This window comes from Symphodus melops (genome assembly GCF_947650265.1).
Source record: "Symphodus melops genome assembly, chromosome: 2".
NCBI lineage: Eukaryota > Metazoa > Chordata > Actinopteri > Labriformes > Labridae > Symphodus > Symphodus melops.
In genome coordinates this window covers 7,126,038-7,145,856 of record NC_136692.1, presented here as the reverse complement: position 1 = coordinate 7,145,856, position 19,819 = coordinate 7,126,038, and the positions used below count along the sequence as shown (strand labels likewise).

At 39.8% G+C, this 19,819-nt stretch overlaps 1 protein-coding gene across 2 annotated transcripts in view; it reads right to left on the bottom strand.

Annotated features, from left to right (window-relative positions):
- ctnna2 (catenin (cadherin-associated protein), alpha 2) overlaps positions 1 to 19,819 on the bottom strand; it is a 280,279-nt gene that overhangs the window by 20,231 nt on the left and 240,229 nt on the right. For both annotated transcript variants that reach the window (XM_079338023.1, XM_079338024.1), the window contains 4 exons: positions 14,256 to 14,348; positions 12,924 to 13,080; positions 12,017 to 12,217; positions 2,621 to 2,772 (listed from right to left, as the gene is read on the bottom strand). In XM_079338023.1, the coding sequence (XP_079194149.1) occupies positions 2,621 to 2,772; positions 12,017 to 12,217; positions 12,924 to 13,080; positions 14,256 to 14,348 (603 nt within the window). The remainder of the gene's footprint in view (positions 1 to 2,620; positions 2,773 to 12,016; positions 12,218 to 12,923; positions 13,081 to 14,255; positions 14,349 to 19,819) is intronic.

Genomic DNA, 19,819 nt, shown 5'->3' with positions numbered 1-19,819 from the left:
ACCATGTATGTGAGAAGAGTCAACACTCCTACATGATGCTGACATTTAAAGAAAGCGCCTGCATTCACAGCACGGTCACAGGTTGTACATGTAAAGAGCACAGCTACTCGATCTGCTGGAGTCTTGCTCTCTAGTGTTCATTTTAATAGGAAGATAAAAAAAAAACAATTTACAATTTGAGTAAAAAATAAGTAGATTTTTTTATTCCATCTTTATTATTTCATGTTATTCCCTTATTACGTACTGTCCCAAAAATGTAATGAAAAAAATGCAGGGTTTTTTAAAACCAAAAAACAGCTGTCTTATCAGTTTATTCATCCTTTGCAGGAGAAACACTACCACTTCATCCATAAATGAAATTCTTCTGACCACATTCCACTTTAAAAGCCAACAATCTGACAATCTGTTCGACTGAAATAATCACAATTTATTTGGGAGAATTATTTTTATTACTTGAGTTACTCCTACGTGCTTGTTTTTTTTATTATGTGCCATATTTGTATTTCCTTTTTTTGTCTGAATGCATGCAGAGCTTTTTGGTTTGGTTTTTTTGGTCTGTTTTTTTTTTTTTTTTTTTCACGAGTAGTCTTACTGTCCAACTACTCTAACTGCTAACACATTATAGTACACACACTTTTTCTTGAATTGCCTCCCGAGGGAATTATTATTTTTTTTTTTTAATTGAATTGAATTACGTTTTTGTGCCAGGGTGTGCCCAGACTTTTTGCAAAGTTTGTATTTACAAATTAAAGAACAAACATGCTACAAGATGCTGCGTCGATATGAAAACTATTAGGTACCTTATGAAAAAAAAAGAAAACTTATAATTGGTATTAACATAAGTCCCACCTCTGATAGGGCAAATAGCCAATCTGGTCAATCAGCTGGTCATGGCATGCCTATGTTGGTTGGCACATTCAACACAGATTCTTCATCTGTTTGTCTCGTTATCATTTTGAAATATGATTCACTTAATGCCATGTCACCCTGGCAACCCTCTGGACACGGCCCTGCTGGTGGGCACAGGGCAGCTGCAGGCATAGAGGTTTCTGATGAATAAAAGCCCACAGTAGATTGGGAAGATTGTTTCGTTATATAAAGAGTATTTTGAGGGTATCATGATGTAATTTCAAAATATGATTTACTTATTATTATTGTAAAAACATTTTCCCTATAGTTAAGTCTCTCTCTTTTTTAAACCCTTGTGCAGTGCTGGAGCTTCTGAAAAGCCTATATATTTAGGGTCTTATATTAAATAAAGAAGAGTTATTAGTTGATATTTCATCAACTCCGTGGGACCTTATTCACTGCAACCTCAATTCTGTTTTGCTTTAGGTTCTAAACTGCCAGTTGAAATCATTCAGTTGTTGGAAAAAAAGAGTGGAGTGTAAACACTGGATATATTAAAGTTGCTGGTCTCCAACCACTCTTCAATTTCATCCAAGGTCCATTCTATTGGCACTTCTATCTTCATAGCACTCCTCTGCTCTGTGTGTATGTGGGTACATAAAGGCCAGGACAGTTTTTGATAACTTTCATTAGAACTTCCCTCTCCCTCTCCAGACCTGCCTCCGTTTTTAAACACTGTGGAGAATTGGTTTCTTAATCCACCGACTGCTCATAAGATCTCTGCTGTAAAAATTCTAAAGGGGATATTACGCAGCTTAAGTAGGAGAAGACTAACACGGGCACACAAAAAAAACAAAAAAACTATTATACCCGTGGCCCCAACATTTGCTATCTATATGATAGAGTTAGACAGCAATGAAGGCAAGCATCTTCCAAGCAGTTTCCTCAGAAAGTAATTGAACTTGGATGAGATTATGAAGCCAGCTGGTCCCGGGCAGTTCAAAGCTGCCTGTTTTACATTATTTACCAACATCAAATTATTTTCCATAATTAGATTTTTTCCAGAGCTGCACTGGGAAACCTTCCAGCTTGCATAAAGTTGAATAAATGAATTACATGGTGAAGAGAGAAGGGCCAGTTGGGGTGAAAAATGCAGATACTGTATCATCAGAGTGGGTGTGTGACGCACGAGAGCTGCTGGTGTTTGGCTGTTATGCAGCATTTTATTTCAACGACGTGATGTAAAATGTCCATGTGACGGGTGCAACTTCTCAAATAGGAAGGCTTTTGAATTTATTTTTTCTACCATGATTGTCTTTGAAGTCATTGCTGCAAGAAACACACTGTCCTTACAAAAAATACCCCACAGGTGATTATCTTCAATTAAGACTGTAAATGCACAAACCTGGAAGTGTGACAAATTCTTGTTCACGAGAGTGAAGAGTAAAGTATCACATTAAAGGGGCTGATTTTAATCTTTGTAAGAGTGATATTTTCAGATAGTTAGGAGTTAAAAAAAAAGAAAAGAAAATCTTTAAAAATGTCTCAATGGCTGAACATAAAAACAGTATATAAATATGAATATATTAGTCAGATGTCGGCATTGACAAACAACTTATTACATTTCTCAAATAATGGAGACGACAAGAATAAATGTACTGGCCTTCCTTGGGGTCAGCATTTTTAAACCCTCTTTTCCCCGTCTGAACCTTGTGAAAAACAAAGACTTGTTTGATTTTATTCTTTTTTTTATAGGAGGCGTTGGACCTACCCTTATCATGAGGACGGCTTTCCGGATGTCACGGACGCCATCGTAGACCAAACGGGACGCATCGATGAACTCGTTCTCCTCAAAGGCCTGCGGGGGGTTTGTACTCAGTGCCTCGATAGCAACCTCCACTTGTTCAGCAAAACGGGGCATGACTGCGGGGAGGAGAAGAAAATGAACACAGGTGTGACACTTTAACAGGTAATCTCGAAGAATGGCTGTCAGTTTATTGATTACAAAAAGAAAAATGGCATACTGGAAGCAGAATTATTAATTTTGAGTTTCATTGAGAGGACTTGATAAAAGCTTCTTCAGCTGGAGAGTAACAGCAGCAGGTTCTCTCCAGCCTCTGCTCACTTGTGCATTTCAGGTAAAGACAAGATGTCACCCTAAGTCTCTCTGTAAGCGACAATATGCTGTTCACACATTGCACGCCAATTAGCTATTTCACCTTGGCTTACCCAACAGGAAGATTGGCCTGTCTGTCACAAGACGTGTTTGTGCACACTAGCGTTTGACATGCAGTGTGTGTCATTTGCGCATGTGTGTCACCTGCAGACAGATTGCTATGTGTGTGCTTTAATGTAACAGTACAACGACGGTAACTTGCAAGCTCAGGCTGTCAAATCACAATGCCCGTGAAGGGAAACAAATTCATTAAAGTCTTTTGAGCGGCACAAAAGCCATGCAACAAAGGGAAGTCCCTATTGACCATAAAAATTGTCGGTTTTGTTGTCAGTATCAATCGGCCAGGCTCGACGGAAGAGCTTTACGCTCTTTGTGTGTTCACATGAATTGTGCTGAATGTGAATAGACATTCAATGGTCAAGAATAAGGATGAATGTTTGAATATTAAGCTGGCTACCTTTCTGCATAATGTCAAGTTGGGTAAAATAATTGGGTATAATGTGTGGGGCTTTTTTTAGATGGACTCGGTGCTGAGGCAAATTATCATCATAAAGGCTGTGGCCTGCCTGGACAGGCTGTCATCATCCACAATAGGTTATTCTATGTATATTCTGCATTATCAATATGCAGGGGCTTTTTCAACAGAGCCATTTACACAGTTATTGGCTACGAGTTATCAAAACCTTTTTATTTAAGAATGATTTCAGACAAAGACATCAGTGAATTGTTTGCTTTTTAATATATTAAATAAAAATAAAAAATGGTGGCCTCTTGGGCACACAGAGAAAATAAGTATACATTGAGAAGATACTAGAGACCAAAACCCTACAAGAGGAGTCAAAAGAAGCAATGAGAACAAAGTGTAAAGAAAAATCTAAAACAAGGGGAAAGACAAATGAAGCATGGGAGTTGGCTGGCGAGACTCCGCCTCAAAGCCAACTTTGTGACGTTATTATTCTTCCCCACTTTCTGCCTCTTGTACAAGCACAGTAAACTAAATCAATTAGGCAGCTTGCATTAAAGGTGTATCTGCAGTATACTTATTTGTGTGATATAAAACACAGGCTATATTTCACCAAACATAAAAGGCACTACAAAAAGTCTCTCCCTTTTTTCTTTTCATTTTTAATTCAGTTTAATCCACTTACTGGAGAAGCGTAAAATAGGCTTTTGGGAATTGCTGGAAAGGCGTTTTAAATAGAAATATTTAAATGTTCTCCAAGCTCTTAATGAGCAAAGTTGCTGATGGTAAGGAGCAATTTCACTCATTCCAGTTGAAAAATGATGAAGGGAATTAAATGTGACCATGTAGGAATGGATTTTTTTCACCCCCTAGGCTTAAGCGTAGTTAGAGTGAGAAGTTATGGAAGTACAATGAATGCTTAAAATCCTCACAGCAGAAATGGCGTGGCCCCTATGAGGTGTTTAACCAGCTCCAAACAGCAACAATACACACACTTTATGGCTAAAACCTAATTAGGACAGATTACTCATCATAACACATCACAAGAAGTAAAACCGAAAGCATTTATACGAAAAAGAGGAAACTTAATCTTCACAGTAATGTATCAAATATCACTTTTTGGTGTTTTTAACAATCGTAAGATTTACCTCCTCACCCCGTTATTCAGACTTTAAACCTCCTGCTACTGAACTCTAATAATCTAATATGCTGAAGGCTTGATATAGAGTTGCAGCTTTCATAGCAATGCAGAGCTGTTGATTGGTCCACACAAACCCCATCTACACTCTGCCCAAATACAACAATGAACTACTGACACATTTTCCCAATCTGGTTAACTACACAAACCTTATAGCTGGCCATGTATTGGCCATTGAGTTTTAAAAAAGAGTTCTTCTTAAAAAGAACCCATGCCCACATTTACTCACAATAAACACAAAATTCTTAATTTGGCAGATTTGTATTAACTAAGTGTCCAGCTTAGAGTCAGGATGGGACTCGTCTGGTCCAACAGTTGGCTGAGTTATTACGAAGTCATGGGCTGTGTGTGATCAGCGTTCTGGCTTCTACTTCTGAACCCATTTGGACTGTAATTCACGACAGTATTTGGGACAACTATAAGTGGGCTGTTTGAGCTGTTTTTATGCCAGACTCAAATGAACACGGTTTCCATGAAGCTGAAAGAGCATCAATCTCAATCAAATATATACTTTAGTGCAAAATTGTATTTGTTGTTGTTTTATGAGCTGATATGTTGGTGTTCAGTATTGTACCGCTATGTAATTATCAGTACATGCTGAACATTTGATATACCATTTCCCTTTGAATCGTTGATCCATTTGAAGTAGATTATGGATGACAATAGCACTTGTTTTAAAAAAAAGTGGTCACTACTTCTGAACCCTCAGAGAAGGATCACGTCTCTACAGTTCCCCTCATATCTACACCGTGTCTTATAGCTGCTTGTTCTGGGAAGCAACTCTGCACAGCAACATTTCTGGTTTTAGCAAAAACCAAAAAAGACCCAATGTGTCATGCCTCCTCAGCAATATCCGGAACAGATAAAGCCTGAAGCTAACTGGTAACATATTGGAGCATCTAACAGCTAAAACGCTTCCACATTTATTGGTTTCACTTCATAATTAATGTAACACAAAACAAAACTGTGAGATCAGCCTTTATTTGTATATAAATCTGAGAGAACATTAAATGTTATGAGAGCACGACTTTAGTGCTTCCGCTTTCAGTCTGTTTACTGCTGTGTTTCTCCTCGCTCTCACCTTGGTTAAAATGTTTCTCTGACCTCCTCACACTGCACTGCTACTCTCAAAAGCAATTTCCTCATCAGCGCTCTCTCCTACTGTAACTCCCACCTCTATTTGTGCACTGATTAAGAGACCTCACCTCCCTCCCATCCTTGCAAGTTATGAGTTTGCCATCTGTTTGCCATTCTGGCTCAACCCCCCCCCCCCCCCCCCCCCCCCCCCCAATCATCCCCAAACCTATCTTCATAACAATGGATACGAATATAAAGAGTGATTCATCCAGGTCAACAACTGTGCTCTGTACCAAATAAAGTAATAGTGGTGTACTAATTCAGAGTCCTTTTCTTCCTGAAAAAAAAAGAAAAAAGAAAAAAAAGCTTCTCTTTTTTTATCAGCAGACACGGATGTTTCTTGTGTTGTTGCACTTCAGCCTCAATATTTATAGGAGGTTGCTTAATATTTGGCCAGCCAAAAAGTTTGCTCTATAAAGCTCTTATTCCAAAAGTTGGCGTTGTAAAGTGTCCTTACTTATCCCTCAGTCCCTTCTGAACTTCTTTTTAGTGCACTTGATCCAATGATTTACAGGCATGACATGTGGGTGGCAGTGTGAGCATGTGTGTTATTACTCACTGCAAAACCCTGGCTAAATCCCATCTACTGTGCCCCGATATAATAACAAGGAGCAACGCCAGCGTTCCTTTCTAAATGGCACACTGGCTTAGGCCATATATCAGTTTTTTAATCTACCCTTTCCAGGCACCACATTAATGATTGACTTTAAAATTTGTCCCTTTTTTGAGGAGCAGATTAGTTTAAACACAGGGAGTTAGTGGGCAGAAAAGTGTCTTGGGGAAGAAGAAGAAGGGAGAGGGGAAAAGAAAGAGAGAGAGAGAGAGAGAGAAGCCATAACCACTTTCCCATTAGGCTATTGATTTTTCTCCCTCTCAAGGACAAGCTTCATTCCTGGGCCTATGTGTGGACTGTCTGTCAGGAATCTATGGCTCAGCTTTACACTCAAGAGTTGTGTACCTTGGCTGCCTGTTAGGCCCAGCCATATATCTGACCACACTCAGTATGAACAAGAAGGATTGGCAAATTTAGACGAGGTCAAAGTGCACGTACTGCTGATCTGAGCGTCTCTTGTTGGTCTGGAAGTATACAGACAAGTGGGTGCGACTGGCATGAAATGCTGCAGCTTTATAAACAACAGAGAAAAGGCTCGTTCCAAGTACCACAAACACACACAAAGGCCCAGGATAACTGTTTAACACATGCACAACCCAGAGAAAAAGGGAAAAAAGGGGGGACCACATCAATGAATTCCACTAAAATCCCAGCTCAAATCGCTTAGTGAAATCCTTGGTGACAGCTATTGATTTTTCGGTAGAGTCTAGTTAATTGGGCTCTGTACCCTCTAAAAAGTGTGTGGTCCTATATCCTTTTTCCTTTGTTCAGCTACACTTAATCATCTTTCCCTCAGCTATAGATTTCTCCCTGACTGTGTGTTAGAATCCATAGACATCAGGCCTGTGTGGACTGAGAGGAGAGGGAGGCAAAAGTTCACAAGGATCAATAAGTGCTTTATGGCCCAGATCAGATGTGCATGGTAGTCCCTAAAAACCTCCAACCGCCACCGCAAAGGCGGAAATAGGTAGACGAAAGACAACAGCTCTTCATCAAAGAGAAATATAGAGCCAATGAAATGGTGGTGTAACAAAACAGCAGGTTCCCAACCTTAACGTCTCAATTAGTGCTCACAATCAAAAGGAAACAAGGGCTCGTTAGGGTGTAAAACAGGAGTTCTCCTCAAGGCTGCGCAGCCAGTGTGACTTGCCTTTTTGCTGCATACAGGATGTATATGCACCATCTTAGTCCGTTCTTTAAAAAATCAGCTGCTCTTTCGTCTTGTGTCCATTGTCAGGTCGTATTTACTTTCTGAATTTAAGGCATTAGGATGTTTACTACCACAACTGAGATGCAGTTGTGTTTTGTTGTTCCAAGAGTTCTACTGGATAGATTTTTATTCGAGTTAACTGCACAGCTTAAATACTCGATTGGTTACAGGTCATACTGTAATTTCTATCTAACAGGCCAGTATTAAGAAGAAGAAGAAGTACTCATACATAACGCATAAGTCATACTTAAATATGAGCCTAAAGTAATTTAAAGAGCACAGGGGTTCAGTTAAAAGCACAGTAGCCCAACCTACTTAAAAATGTATGTCTATTTAAACACAGATTGATCATCCTAATAAAACATAAAAACTGCAGTAAAAATAAATCTTCTAAGTCTCTTTTTTAAACACTTACATGTTGGCGTGTTTCTAAAAGTGCTTGGTGGGGCATTTCAAGCGAAAAGCTGTTGCTGCCTTCAATCTTATTCATGGGACAACTAGGGGACCACTGGCTAATGATCGAATGCTGCTTGTGGGCTCGTACGGGATAAGCCATACTTTTAAGTAATTGGGGGCAGGGCCATGCAGTGCTTTGTAAACAGTTAAAAGGATTTTAAAATCAATTCTGGTGTGCATTGGAAGACAATGCAGAGATTTAAGGTGTGATGTGAAGGGTCTTCATATTCCAGGTTAAGAAAGTGCAGCAGCATTCTGCAAAATGTGCAGTTATCTCACAGACTTTCTTTTTTTTTTCAGAGTTAGAGTGTGACGGACGGCCCTCATTTTTGACGTATTATTGAGGTGAAGGAAAAAAGGTCCGGTTATGTTACTGTTGACATAATTCAATTAGGCACCTGTTATTATCACCAGGGTTCCTGGTAATAAACTGAGGTGGGCTGTGATTGTTTTTGCTTTGCTTTTGACCCTACAATGATGATGATGACACAGCGTTCCTTAGGATGTGCAGATGAATTAATCACTTTACTAACTCGAGAGGTTGGGGCTCCAGCGTTTTGCACCTACAACAGAAGCCAACTCACATTGGATATTTTCATAGTGTCTTTTGCTTTTGTGCCACCAATGTTATTTTCTGTGGACCTGCAAAATCTGCCATAGACATTCAGAGAAATAAGTTAACTTCTGCCCAGTATTCAGTGGAAAGTTGTTCCAGTTGAAATGACTTTAACAATTGGAATGTGTTTAAAACATCAAGAACAAACAAAAAATCAGTCACACAAATACTCAGCCTGAATTCTAAGAAAATTCTGCTGCCATAACAAATGATGACATGAAGGTGGGGCAGTGGTTAAATTTGGTTTTGCCTGTAGAGACAGCATATTCAGTATTACTTTTATGAAAAGGAAATCAAGATTAGACACAGGTAGCATGTTCGAGGCTACTTTATTGCCTGTGCTTGTGGCGCCACTTGGCATTTTTGTTTTCATTTTGAGGAAAATGTGTCCAAACTGTAAGAATTTGTAAGGGAAATTCTCATTGAAGATGAGGCCTAGGAGGCACATTTTCCTTTACGTTCAAGTGTTAATGTAGCCAACGGTGTAGTTTTAACAGGTTCCAAGGTTAGCTGCACAGTACCTCAATGTGTGGGTTGTTGAAATAATCTATGGAGACTGCTGTCGGCAATGTTTCACCTTTGCCATTCATTTATGTACTGCACAATAAGTTTCTCATTTGAAACCAGATTGTGTAAATAAAATCCCATGAAGGGATAAGTATGGAGTTTGAAAGGGAATGGAGTTAAATAACAGAATCTCATGAAAAAAAGGCACTTCTTTATAAATTGTCAGGTGAATGTTGCTTGAAATGGGTTATTAAAGCCAGGTATACTGTGCATCGAAGGTCCTATAAAGAATCTGTCTGGTGGTTTTTCAATTATAAGCACTTAGATCTTGAGATTATGACTTGAATTATTAAAAAAATGGGGAAAAAAACCCCCCCATCGGAAATAGAATTCAGCGGGCGATCAAAATGAAACAGCAGCATCGACAAATTCGTATTTGTTGCTCACAGTGGGGCTGACATGATGCTTCTGGGCTCCTGCTGACTCTTATAACAAGCTCCATACGCCATAGAGGATTAATAAAACTGCAGCACTATTATAAAGTCTTCATTTGTTACAAGGTTATGGTCATATAAAATTGACCCCAAGTGTCCACGAGATACTGCCGCTGTACCTCATCAATTAATTACACCAATTAGACATGTTGAATTATGCAATGAAGATACCATCATATAACTAGGACTGTGTGTCGTCCATAATGTTGTAGGTAAGCATCAGAATAGACTGACGGCTGTGTGAACACGTGTCTCGTCTGATGCTGTTTTTGATTTAGCAGCCAGCAGTGAGAAGAGCTGATCGTGTCTCCCAATTATCCCGGCAGATGAAAGTAACAAGCGAAACAATAGATATAGCGCTTGGCTAAATGGACTCTAATGGTAGAGAAAGAAACCTGGGGAGGGATGGACAGGCGAGAAGAGAAAGGGTAAACAAAAAAATGGCATGAATTAGCTGGTGCAAGAAGAAGGAGGGGGAGTCTGATTTCATTCTTTGTGGGAAACAAATTCATAGATGACCTCTTTCCTTTCATACTGATGTTGCTGTTTGTGCTCTTTTTATAATGGTGCACTTTTTAAAGGTGTGCTTCTGTCTGCCTCTAATTGATTGGAGGAGCTATTTCACACAGCAACAAATGTTTCTCAGGAAAACTGAGGCATCAGACTCTTTTTTTCTCTCTTGTGTTTCGACTTTCTGAACACAATGGATGGTAACATCTAACCGGAAAGAAGCCCGCCTGTATTAATTATTATTATTATTATTTTTTTTTAAAAGAGCACAGACTGCTCAATCTTTGCACCACTCGTGTTTTACAAGGTTGCTGTTTGAATGAGAATTAGCCCATGTGTAAAGTTCAGCTCAAACTCAATGAATGAACATTTTGTGCAGACAATTTTTCAAGGTTTATTTTGCACAGGGTCTGCACTGATTCTTTCAAATTCCAAGACATATCCACAACCTTGCGCTCTGATTTGTTCTCTGACAAAGACCCTCACCTTCTCTCTCCTACACAGCTTTTAAATATGACTACATGCCACCAAAGTAGGTAGAAGTACAAATTTGAACTGTATCAAAGGTTCACTGTATTCATCATCATCTAGTGCAGTTGCTGACTGATTTACTCACGTTTCCTCTCGAGGATTACAGCAACTGTATGTTCTGGCTACTGAAAAAAATGTTCTTGACTCAACTTAACTTCAATGGACTGTGAATGTTTCTGCACACGTCTCCTACCTGAAGAACTGATACCTGTGTGCTGGAAAACCCTAGAGAGACAGCTTGGGGACTCCTGGCTCTCCAGATTTGTTCATGTGCTGAGACCAGGCAGTGGATTGGTGTTGTCAATGTCAAGTCTTGCCTTGATCAGCTGGAGCTGGGGATTGAATCCCCCAACCTTCCGGATGACGAGGCCGACTCCACCAACTGAGCCACAGCTGCCTTGTTTGGAGGCTTTTCAATTACAGCATTTGCAAATGTGTTTGCATGTGCAAAATTATGTGTGGATAAAACCAAATCATGAATTGACTTACAGTGCTATAGGGGAAATAACTTAATAGGAAACCTACACGTAGTACAGATAGAATGCAATATGAAAAGAAAAAAGAAGCAGAAATGGGTTTTATTCACTCAATAATGCCCCATGCTGTGAGCTTACATGTTATTACTGTGGTCTAAAAGGCTTGAAGGCAAGAAAACCTCAATGTTAATAAGTATACCTTCTGTGTAAACTAGGCAAACACAACAGTCTAAACGGCACTTTAAGTTCAGAGTGTTGGAGCGCTCTCACGTCTCCTGCTTACACCTTTTATACTGCGGGACATATATAGTCAGTGCTAATCATGTGTTGGCCCTGAGTTTAGTTTGCCACAAGGATAAAGTCAGTTCTCCTGGAATGTGCTGTGACACACTGTGACGGAGAGAGAAAAAAAACCCCCAGATGAGATATGGATCAGAGGAGTGAACAGGTGGCGTCCAGGGTTTGTGTTAGAGCCAAAACACTGATCCACACTGTGGGACGCTGGGCAGCCAGGCAATTAAGGTGTGTCTGTAGGTCAATGACCAGACTGGAAAGCTATTGGAAGCGTTTGTGTGTGTGTGTGTGTGTGTGTGTGTGTGTGTGTGTGTTTTGGGTGTTGTAGTACTCCTTCTGAAAGTAGCTTAACTTGCCATAAGGCTTACGACAACATCTTTAGTGCAAGCGCAGTACAACGCTGAAGGATACTTTCTTAATTATAAAAATACACTGCAATACCATTGTTTTTGTTTTCCTCAGCAGCTCTGTGTAAACTTCACTTACCAGTCTCAGACAGCAGTTTGATGGACTCCAGCACACGCTCAGTGTAAACCCCAGGTTCGTAGTTTTCCATCTCGGCATTAATGATGTGGACCACGCGGGCGGCTCGGCCCCGGATGGCTCCAGCGGTTCGGTCAAGAGTGTCCACATCTCCCTCTTGCAGAGCAATGACGCATTTGTTGACATCCTCAAGGATGTGGTTCTCTTAGGAAAGAAAAAATAAATACAAATTCAGCAGTGAATGGAACTGGCAAGACCAGACTGTCTCTTTATCTTTGTACGTTTGAAGGACGATTGAATGTCCCTCAACATGGAATGTTCCTATTTTCAGTATTTTACTTCTGATGATTAAAACAGTATATTATTCATTCAAATACATTGATTGTAATGATTCATGTGCATCACTGTATTTGAAAGATTTGTTTGAAGGAAAAATATTTAGTTGAGAACAAATACAATTTTACATCACATCAACAAATAATCCCAAACTATTTCCAAATCCAGATTAACTGAATGTAAAGTGTATAGATGTTTATTTAGGAAATTACATTTGGGCCCCCCACTTGAAGGACTATAGACATCTATACATTGGGCGCAACCTTACCTAGCAACCAACTGGGTCCAGAAAACCATGTCAAGCTAAAGAAATGATTATTTGTGATAATTTGATTTTGCTCCCTGACTTTGTTTTCCTCTTTGATTTAATCTTTAGTTGTTTTTTTTTCTTTTCTAAATGAACGTCATGGTTTCTTTATGTCATCAAAGTTGTAATTCTATTCTCATATGCAACTCGACGTTGGCCCGACAAGTCACTGAAGGAAAACCTTGTCTGTGAGTGAGTAGAAATAAGGAACCTCTTGGAGTTTTCCTCGGATAGTCATTCAGTGAAGCTTTCTGGACTGTCTCATACCTGACACCGAAAGGAAGTCATCCACAGAAGTGATGTCATCCACAGCCTCGGTGAGGATGCGCACCTGCTTCTCCCACTGATCCTTGAAAACGTCCATGTTGTCCTGGGCTACTTTGCTTTGAGGGCGGGCAGCCAGTGTGAGAGCAGCGTTGATCACCTGGCACAGGAAATGGACAACATGACTAAACCAGATTTCAAAATATAAAATGTCATGCTAAAAGATATTATACTGATAATACTGGTATACAGACAGTACTTGTTTCAAAGATTAATGGATTATTTTTGAACTGGATTATTTCAAGACATTTTTTAAGCACACACACACACACACACACACACACTCACACACACACTAATTTCAATGTGTCAGTAATATAAATGATAACACAACAAACAATACTTGTGTATTGTCCAAAAGCTCAAAGGGTGTTTTCAAAAATGTTCATTTCCACAGATTTAAGGGAATAAGTTTATCTTTACCCAAAATAAGAAGTAAGCTCCATGTAAGATAGAACATTTGGCTCTGTGCCAAAGGCGATCAACACTTCAGAGGATTTTATGATTTAATGATGAAAAAAAAAAAGAAGAGGCAAATTACATCCCTATTCCTTTTATTTTTAGATTAGCCCACTGAGACTCCACACATCAATAGTATTAAGCACATTACTAGGTCAGCTTCAGCCAGAAATAGCACAAAGTTTTTTTTTTTTGTCTCTGTTGTTTTAGATACAGTTTTAGTTGGATTAATCGGATCGAGAAAAGAGAAACTCTGATCTGGACATGGCAGCTACTGAGGTGTTTGCATGTGTGAAGATAAGGGACTCTACCCTGAACAGATGGAAATATTTCTCTTTGTTCCTTTTTTCCCAATCACAAAGTCTGTTTGTATTGTGTTTTTCTTTAAATCTTTGTATGTTGAGCGTTGCCTAAAGGCATCATGTTTTGTGTGTACTGTAAGCGGGTCTGAGCTCTTTAGACATTAGATTCTGAGCCTTACACTCAGCTGCTCCGCTCCATGTCTCGTGTTGGGTCCCTCGTGAATGAGGCCTACGGTTAACCTTGGCGACAACAAATCGATTTCAACCTCCTCCTTCGCTTGCATCCTGAGAAACAGCACTTCAAGGTCCACCTACACATCATCATTCGATGCTCCTCGTCTCTTTCTGCCAATGGAGACTCTCTCCGTTTCATTCCTAGCTGTTCCACTTCTCATGACTCTCTAGAGATACAGACTTAAACCACATCTATGAGTGTTTATAATTACCAAACGTCAATCGCGTTTTAGCAGAGAGCTTTCTATTATGGGAGGCAAGTGTTGTGTGACAGCCTTACCTGTGGACATAAGCTGTCGATTTGGGTTGCTGCCATTCGAACCAACTTCACACCCTCTTCATTGTTGGAGATGGAGCAAGCCAGGTTAGCGACCTTTAAAAAAACACAACAAAACAACATAATTATGAGAAAATAAAGCGTAATCCTTGTTTCCCGAAGGTCCTGAGCAGAAAACAATTTTCCCACTCCAACATCACACATAAGTCCCACTGAAAAAAATAACAGAAGGTCAGCGCTGCAAACTGAAGAAACACGGAAACTGAGTTTCATGAACAAAAATCTTGAGCTTTAGTCAATGGAAAATTGATTGGTCTCCCTTAAATAATCAATGACGCATATCAGCTATATAGATTTATTTGAACATGCTATTTTTTCATGAGAGTCGAAGGTTTTTATCCTTGATTTCTAACACACTACTATGTGTGAGGTCTCTTCACAGCCTGCATTGCTGAAAAAAACACATGTACACATCCCAATATTTCAAATGGACATGTGAAGGTTGTTTAAAGACCTGCACTGTATACACACATAGCACATTATATTAGGTTCATGATGTGATGTATGTAGGGGAAGAAATAATTGTAACATTTTTTTATAATGAAATAATTGATGAAGGGAAATGGATCAAAGTTCAGATTCTGCTCAATGAGTAGCTTTCATTTTCAAACAATATAATTAGAGCACAAAGATTGTGCCAATCATGATGACACAGCTGCCACTTTTCTTTTTGTGATGGGCAGCAGGTTGAAAAAATAAAACATGCAGATGAGCTATAGATGATCCAGATGTTGTTGATCAGTCCAACAGATACTTTCCTGCAGAGCCCTGATGGTTACATATCTCTCAATGATTTCATTCCAAAACAACAGACGAAGCACATGTCAAGAATGTGTGTGATTTATGGAGTGACGAGGAACATAGCGCTCGGTTGGTGCGAGGTAATTGGATCCATTCAGATCAAAAGTGGCCAGGTTCACACAATATGTATACCTTAAGCCTGACTCATTTCCAGCATGCCTGTGATGCATGACTAATATACCTCGAACATTAGAGACGTCGGTGGTGGAAAGAGCTGCTTTATTGTAAAATTAAGCTGCCACATGGTTTTTATGTGGGAAACAACCCCTTACTGTGATTTATGACTGCCTTTCCAGCGTGGTACTGTGTTGTGATACAAGTGTTTTCAGTTTGACTTCTTTGTGTAAGATTAGGTAAATCCTGTCATTTTTCTAATTTAGGCTTAATTTGGCGCAGAAATAAATAAATAAAATAGAACGGACAAAGAACATTCAATCCGTGTACACATAATTCCTTTCTGACTGAAACCCACGCTGTCTGCTGTATTCCCACATGAAGTCGTCACATTTCTCCACGACATCGCTGCACTTCACAGCTAATTTTTATAACTTCAGACTCTGTATAAGCCAATACCATCCTAAAGTAAATCAGATTTCAGCAGGAGCACCGGCTTTGAAACTGAGCTAAACAGACACATGCCTGTTGGCAGCAAAAGGTGTCAGTCTGCATTAGCACTTCGAGTGCTCACATGTCACTGTTTGAGTTAAATTGAGGTAAATCAAATTTGTGTTTGAGGACTCTTGCTTAGAGCTCTGTCTCTTTACTCATGACAGCAATGAGCACATTGATGGATTGCACTTCTTTATGTGAAGCACTGCGTGTGTGTGTGTGTGTGTGTGTGTTGTGTGTGTGTGTGTGTGTGTGTGCGTGTTAGTGTGTGAGAGAGAGAGTAACAGAGTGTGATTGAGACTTTGTGTTTCACATAAACATAAGTGGCTGCTTGTAGAGGGTTTGAGAAAAAAAAACAAAAAAAACCTGTGCAGCTCAATGTAAAGGACAACTCCAGCATAATCTCAGCTCCCCGCATTCAATTACTGTCTTATATAACAATAAACCATGCGCAGCATTTTGTAGAACCTATATTAAGATGTGGCATGTTTGCAAACTCCTACTTGCGCTTGCAAAGTAAATTTAAAGTTAAATCTGTCAAGTGTTAGCAAAACCCTCGTATAAGAAAATACTTCCAATTTAAGCCATTATAGCATTTCAATTTGATTCTCCTTTTCCTCCACCAGGCTAAATCTGGAGGAAGCATTGTCTTTGTTTGATCTTTATACAATAAAGCAGCACTTTCCATTACATTGGTTGATAAAACTCTTGATTTGTACACATTAAACCTGAATGAAAACACCAACATGACACACGGAAATGACCTGTTTGTGGCATGGTTTTTCTCTTCTTGGTTTGTGGGCACTAATACTTCTGAAACTTTCCCCAAATAACAAAGCTTTGATGTGTTATTTCCTGTGTCTCCATGAGATACAAGGCTCTCAAGGAACAGGACAAAGGTGCAGCACTTTTTTGTTATTTTATCTCTTTCTCCAATTACTGTACAATTGCACTACGTGACCGTCAGAAAGAATCTCCTGTCTCTGTCTTTTTTCTCGTACAAAGTTTCTTTTCTCTAGTTGTGCTTAGGCCCAGCGGCTTTCTGACTGCTTCAGTGGGCCCATGTGAGGCATGGGGGCAGAGGGCGTTCTGGAGGTTGGAAACATGCCCAGCAAGCCCACTCCATCCTACCCAAACACACAGAGCTGGGCCAGGGCCAATGCTGCAACACTCCAGCCAAAACTACTAATTGCAATTATCTAAGGAAGTGCCTCTCCTTTGAGCTTTGATTTTATTTTATTTTTTTATTTTTTTCAAAGAGAGGAGAAAAAAACCAAGACAGAAGGTTTGAGACTACAACACGCAGGCCTAATGCTGATATGGTCAAGGATGTTGGAACAGAATATGCAATTTAAAGATGTGTGTGCTTGTGTGTGTGTGTGCACTCCTATGTGTGTGGGAGAGAGAGAGAGAGAGAGAGAGAGAGAGAGAGAGAGAGAGAGAGCAAGTGCAAGAGAGCAAGAGAGGGAGAGATCCCTGCTGAATGCCCATCCTTCATTTTAGCCCCGAACAAAGAACTATCGATTTTGTCCTTTTGCTCTGCCCGGGATAATCACTTCAATTCTAATTTGATGAAGGTTTCCACTGCAGCCGGGAAGATGGGCATTCTCATGTATGCAATCTAAATCACCTAAATGGAGCTGAGTAACTGAAAATAGATCTGATGGTGTCATTTTTCCCTGTTTTTTTTTTGTTTTTTTTTAAGACAGAGGGCTGTTACTGAGGGCCTCAAATCTTCCAAAAAAGCACACAGGATAGAAATACATAAAATAAGATCGTCAGTCTTTGTCGCCATTGATCGATGTATATTACCAATTAAATGGGATCAGTTTGTCTCCATGTAATCTCATAATTCTCCTCTTTGGTTTACAGCTCCCATCGATCTTTCTGCTTTTTTGAATTGGATCGTTTTGGTTTGGGTGAGCACATGACTGGCTGTACCAAAGAGCCGTAAAAGTGTGTTCGAAGAAGACTCCTCTCTTCCCTTCAAAAAAAAAAAAAAAAAAAGTCACACCATTTGGACAGCAGTATCAAGCAGCTACGCACTAAACAAATCTCCCGTCTAGTTTGTAGCTTTGTGAAACCAGTTACAGAGACAGCGCCAGCCAAGACGCTGGACATAAACGCCAAGTCCATTGAAGGAACAGGTGTAGAAGAATGGCTGTCAGAGAGGCAATCAGTGGGGTTGACATTTCATGTTATGTGATGTAAGATGGGAGCACTTTGTTCTATTAAAAGCCTGTCATCTGGATGTTTACTCGTGCAGGGATGGCGTCTTCAGGGGCCGCAGGGTCGTGTTTTCTCTATTTGTAATGCACCAAAAAAAAACAACAACCAGAATCTCTCACTGCTCTTTTTCAGCCTGTCTTCTGCATGCACTTACAACCACACACACACACATGCACACATACAAGGTAAATAAAGATGTCTGTCAACATAGATGTGGCAGAACATGAAACAAGGGAATACAGTATGCAGACTGTGAAACAATTACAGGCCTGCCCCTCTCTGGAGTACCTCTATTTGTTTTAGTCATGAGCTGCTAGCTCCCAGTTGTGACGCCTGTACATACATTACATGGAGCAGAGGGTGACAGGAACAGGTTAAGGTGCATGACATCAGGCTAACGCAAGATGTCAAGGTTGTGTGACGCTCGAGTCTACAGGGAATATTGAGCAGCAGGAGTTGACGACCTCCAGTGAGTGACTATAAACCACACCTCTGAAAATCAATCCCTATTAAGGAGTGAAGTGCGCATTGCCTGCAGGAAGGATGCCCACCGGGCTTGCAGCGACATCAAAAGGCAAGTCAGACCTAGCAGCATATTCAAGAAGGAAAAAATGTGGAGCTCCAAAAACAAAAGGCGATAGATTTCTCAGCATGTTCACCATGTTCGATGCAGCACATGGGTCTACTTTCATATGAGGGCACATTTTCAGAACAATAAATCTGACATCATCACAAGTTGTGTAAGAAACGCACTATATTTCCCAGCAGAGGGGAAATATACTGTAATGTGTTTTGTCATAGTTGGTGACAAATAGACAGCAGAGCTCGTTAAATAAAACTCTCATTTGTACAATATCCGAAACTTCATTTTGAAGAAACGAATAAAGTCTAGCAGGCAAACAAAAGCTACTTTCTTTTGCTCGCTGTTGCTACAACAAAATCTGAAGTTAGGCGTTGGGTGTGTGAGTCATTTTGATTACAGATTACAGCTTAATTGCTCCCTCTGCTACCTTTTATTCCGCCCTCTCACACCCACCCTTGCCTGAGAGACAAAGTGGACCCAAATTGTGAGTGACTCTAATGCACTCAGGAGTTCTCTCTACACTCTGCACTAACTCAGAATGGAAATGAGTTGAAGTCACTGTTTACTAAGTGACAGGTCCACTAATATGTTGCTGACTGGGATACAATCCTCTACTCCTCCACACACTGTCTCCCCCGCAGACTCCTGCTTCATCAGCTATGTGCATATAGATATAGCTCCCACCTCACGGGCCACAACAACAGCTCTTATTATTTAGACTGGCCAATATGAAAAGTAGAAATCTTTATAATAGACTCCAGCACATGACCTATCAGCTTAGCCATATTTACTTTTATTAGTAATAATAATGAGTGTCAGTAATAGGCTTGTGTGTGAATTAATGTTTAATCTCCATTAATGGAGGTTGAATCAGATAACAAAGAAGATAATCGTCCTCTTTATGTCCACTTTCTGTTTGCCCATTTCGTCTTAAATTCGCTACCCAGCTGTTGACTTTTTTAATCGAAAATAGTAATGAGAACACTTTCATGTAAAATAAACAGAAATTAAAAAGGGAAAGAAAAAGTTCCCCAGAAGAGATAAAACAAACTAACCAAGCAACGGCAACAACAGCAAATGTTTGTACCTTAAAACTTCTGACAAAAGCCCATTCCACTTTAAGGCCCAGTCCCTTTTAGCAGCCTGGTGTAGCTGCATATTTTGACATATAAAGGCAGGTCTCAATCAGAGCCACACCCTTTTTTATTGATGGCCTAATTTTGTACATGGTTATACGTTCTGGTGTATATGTAAAATTTTAACTCTTTTTGCTGTGCTTTGCACA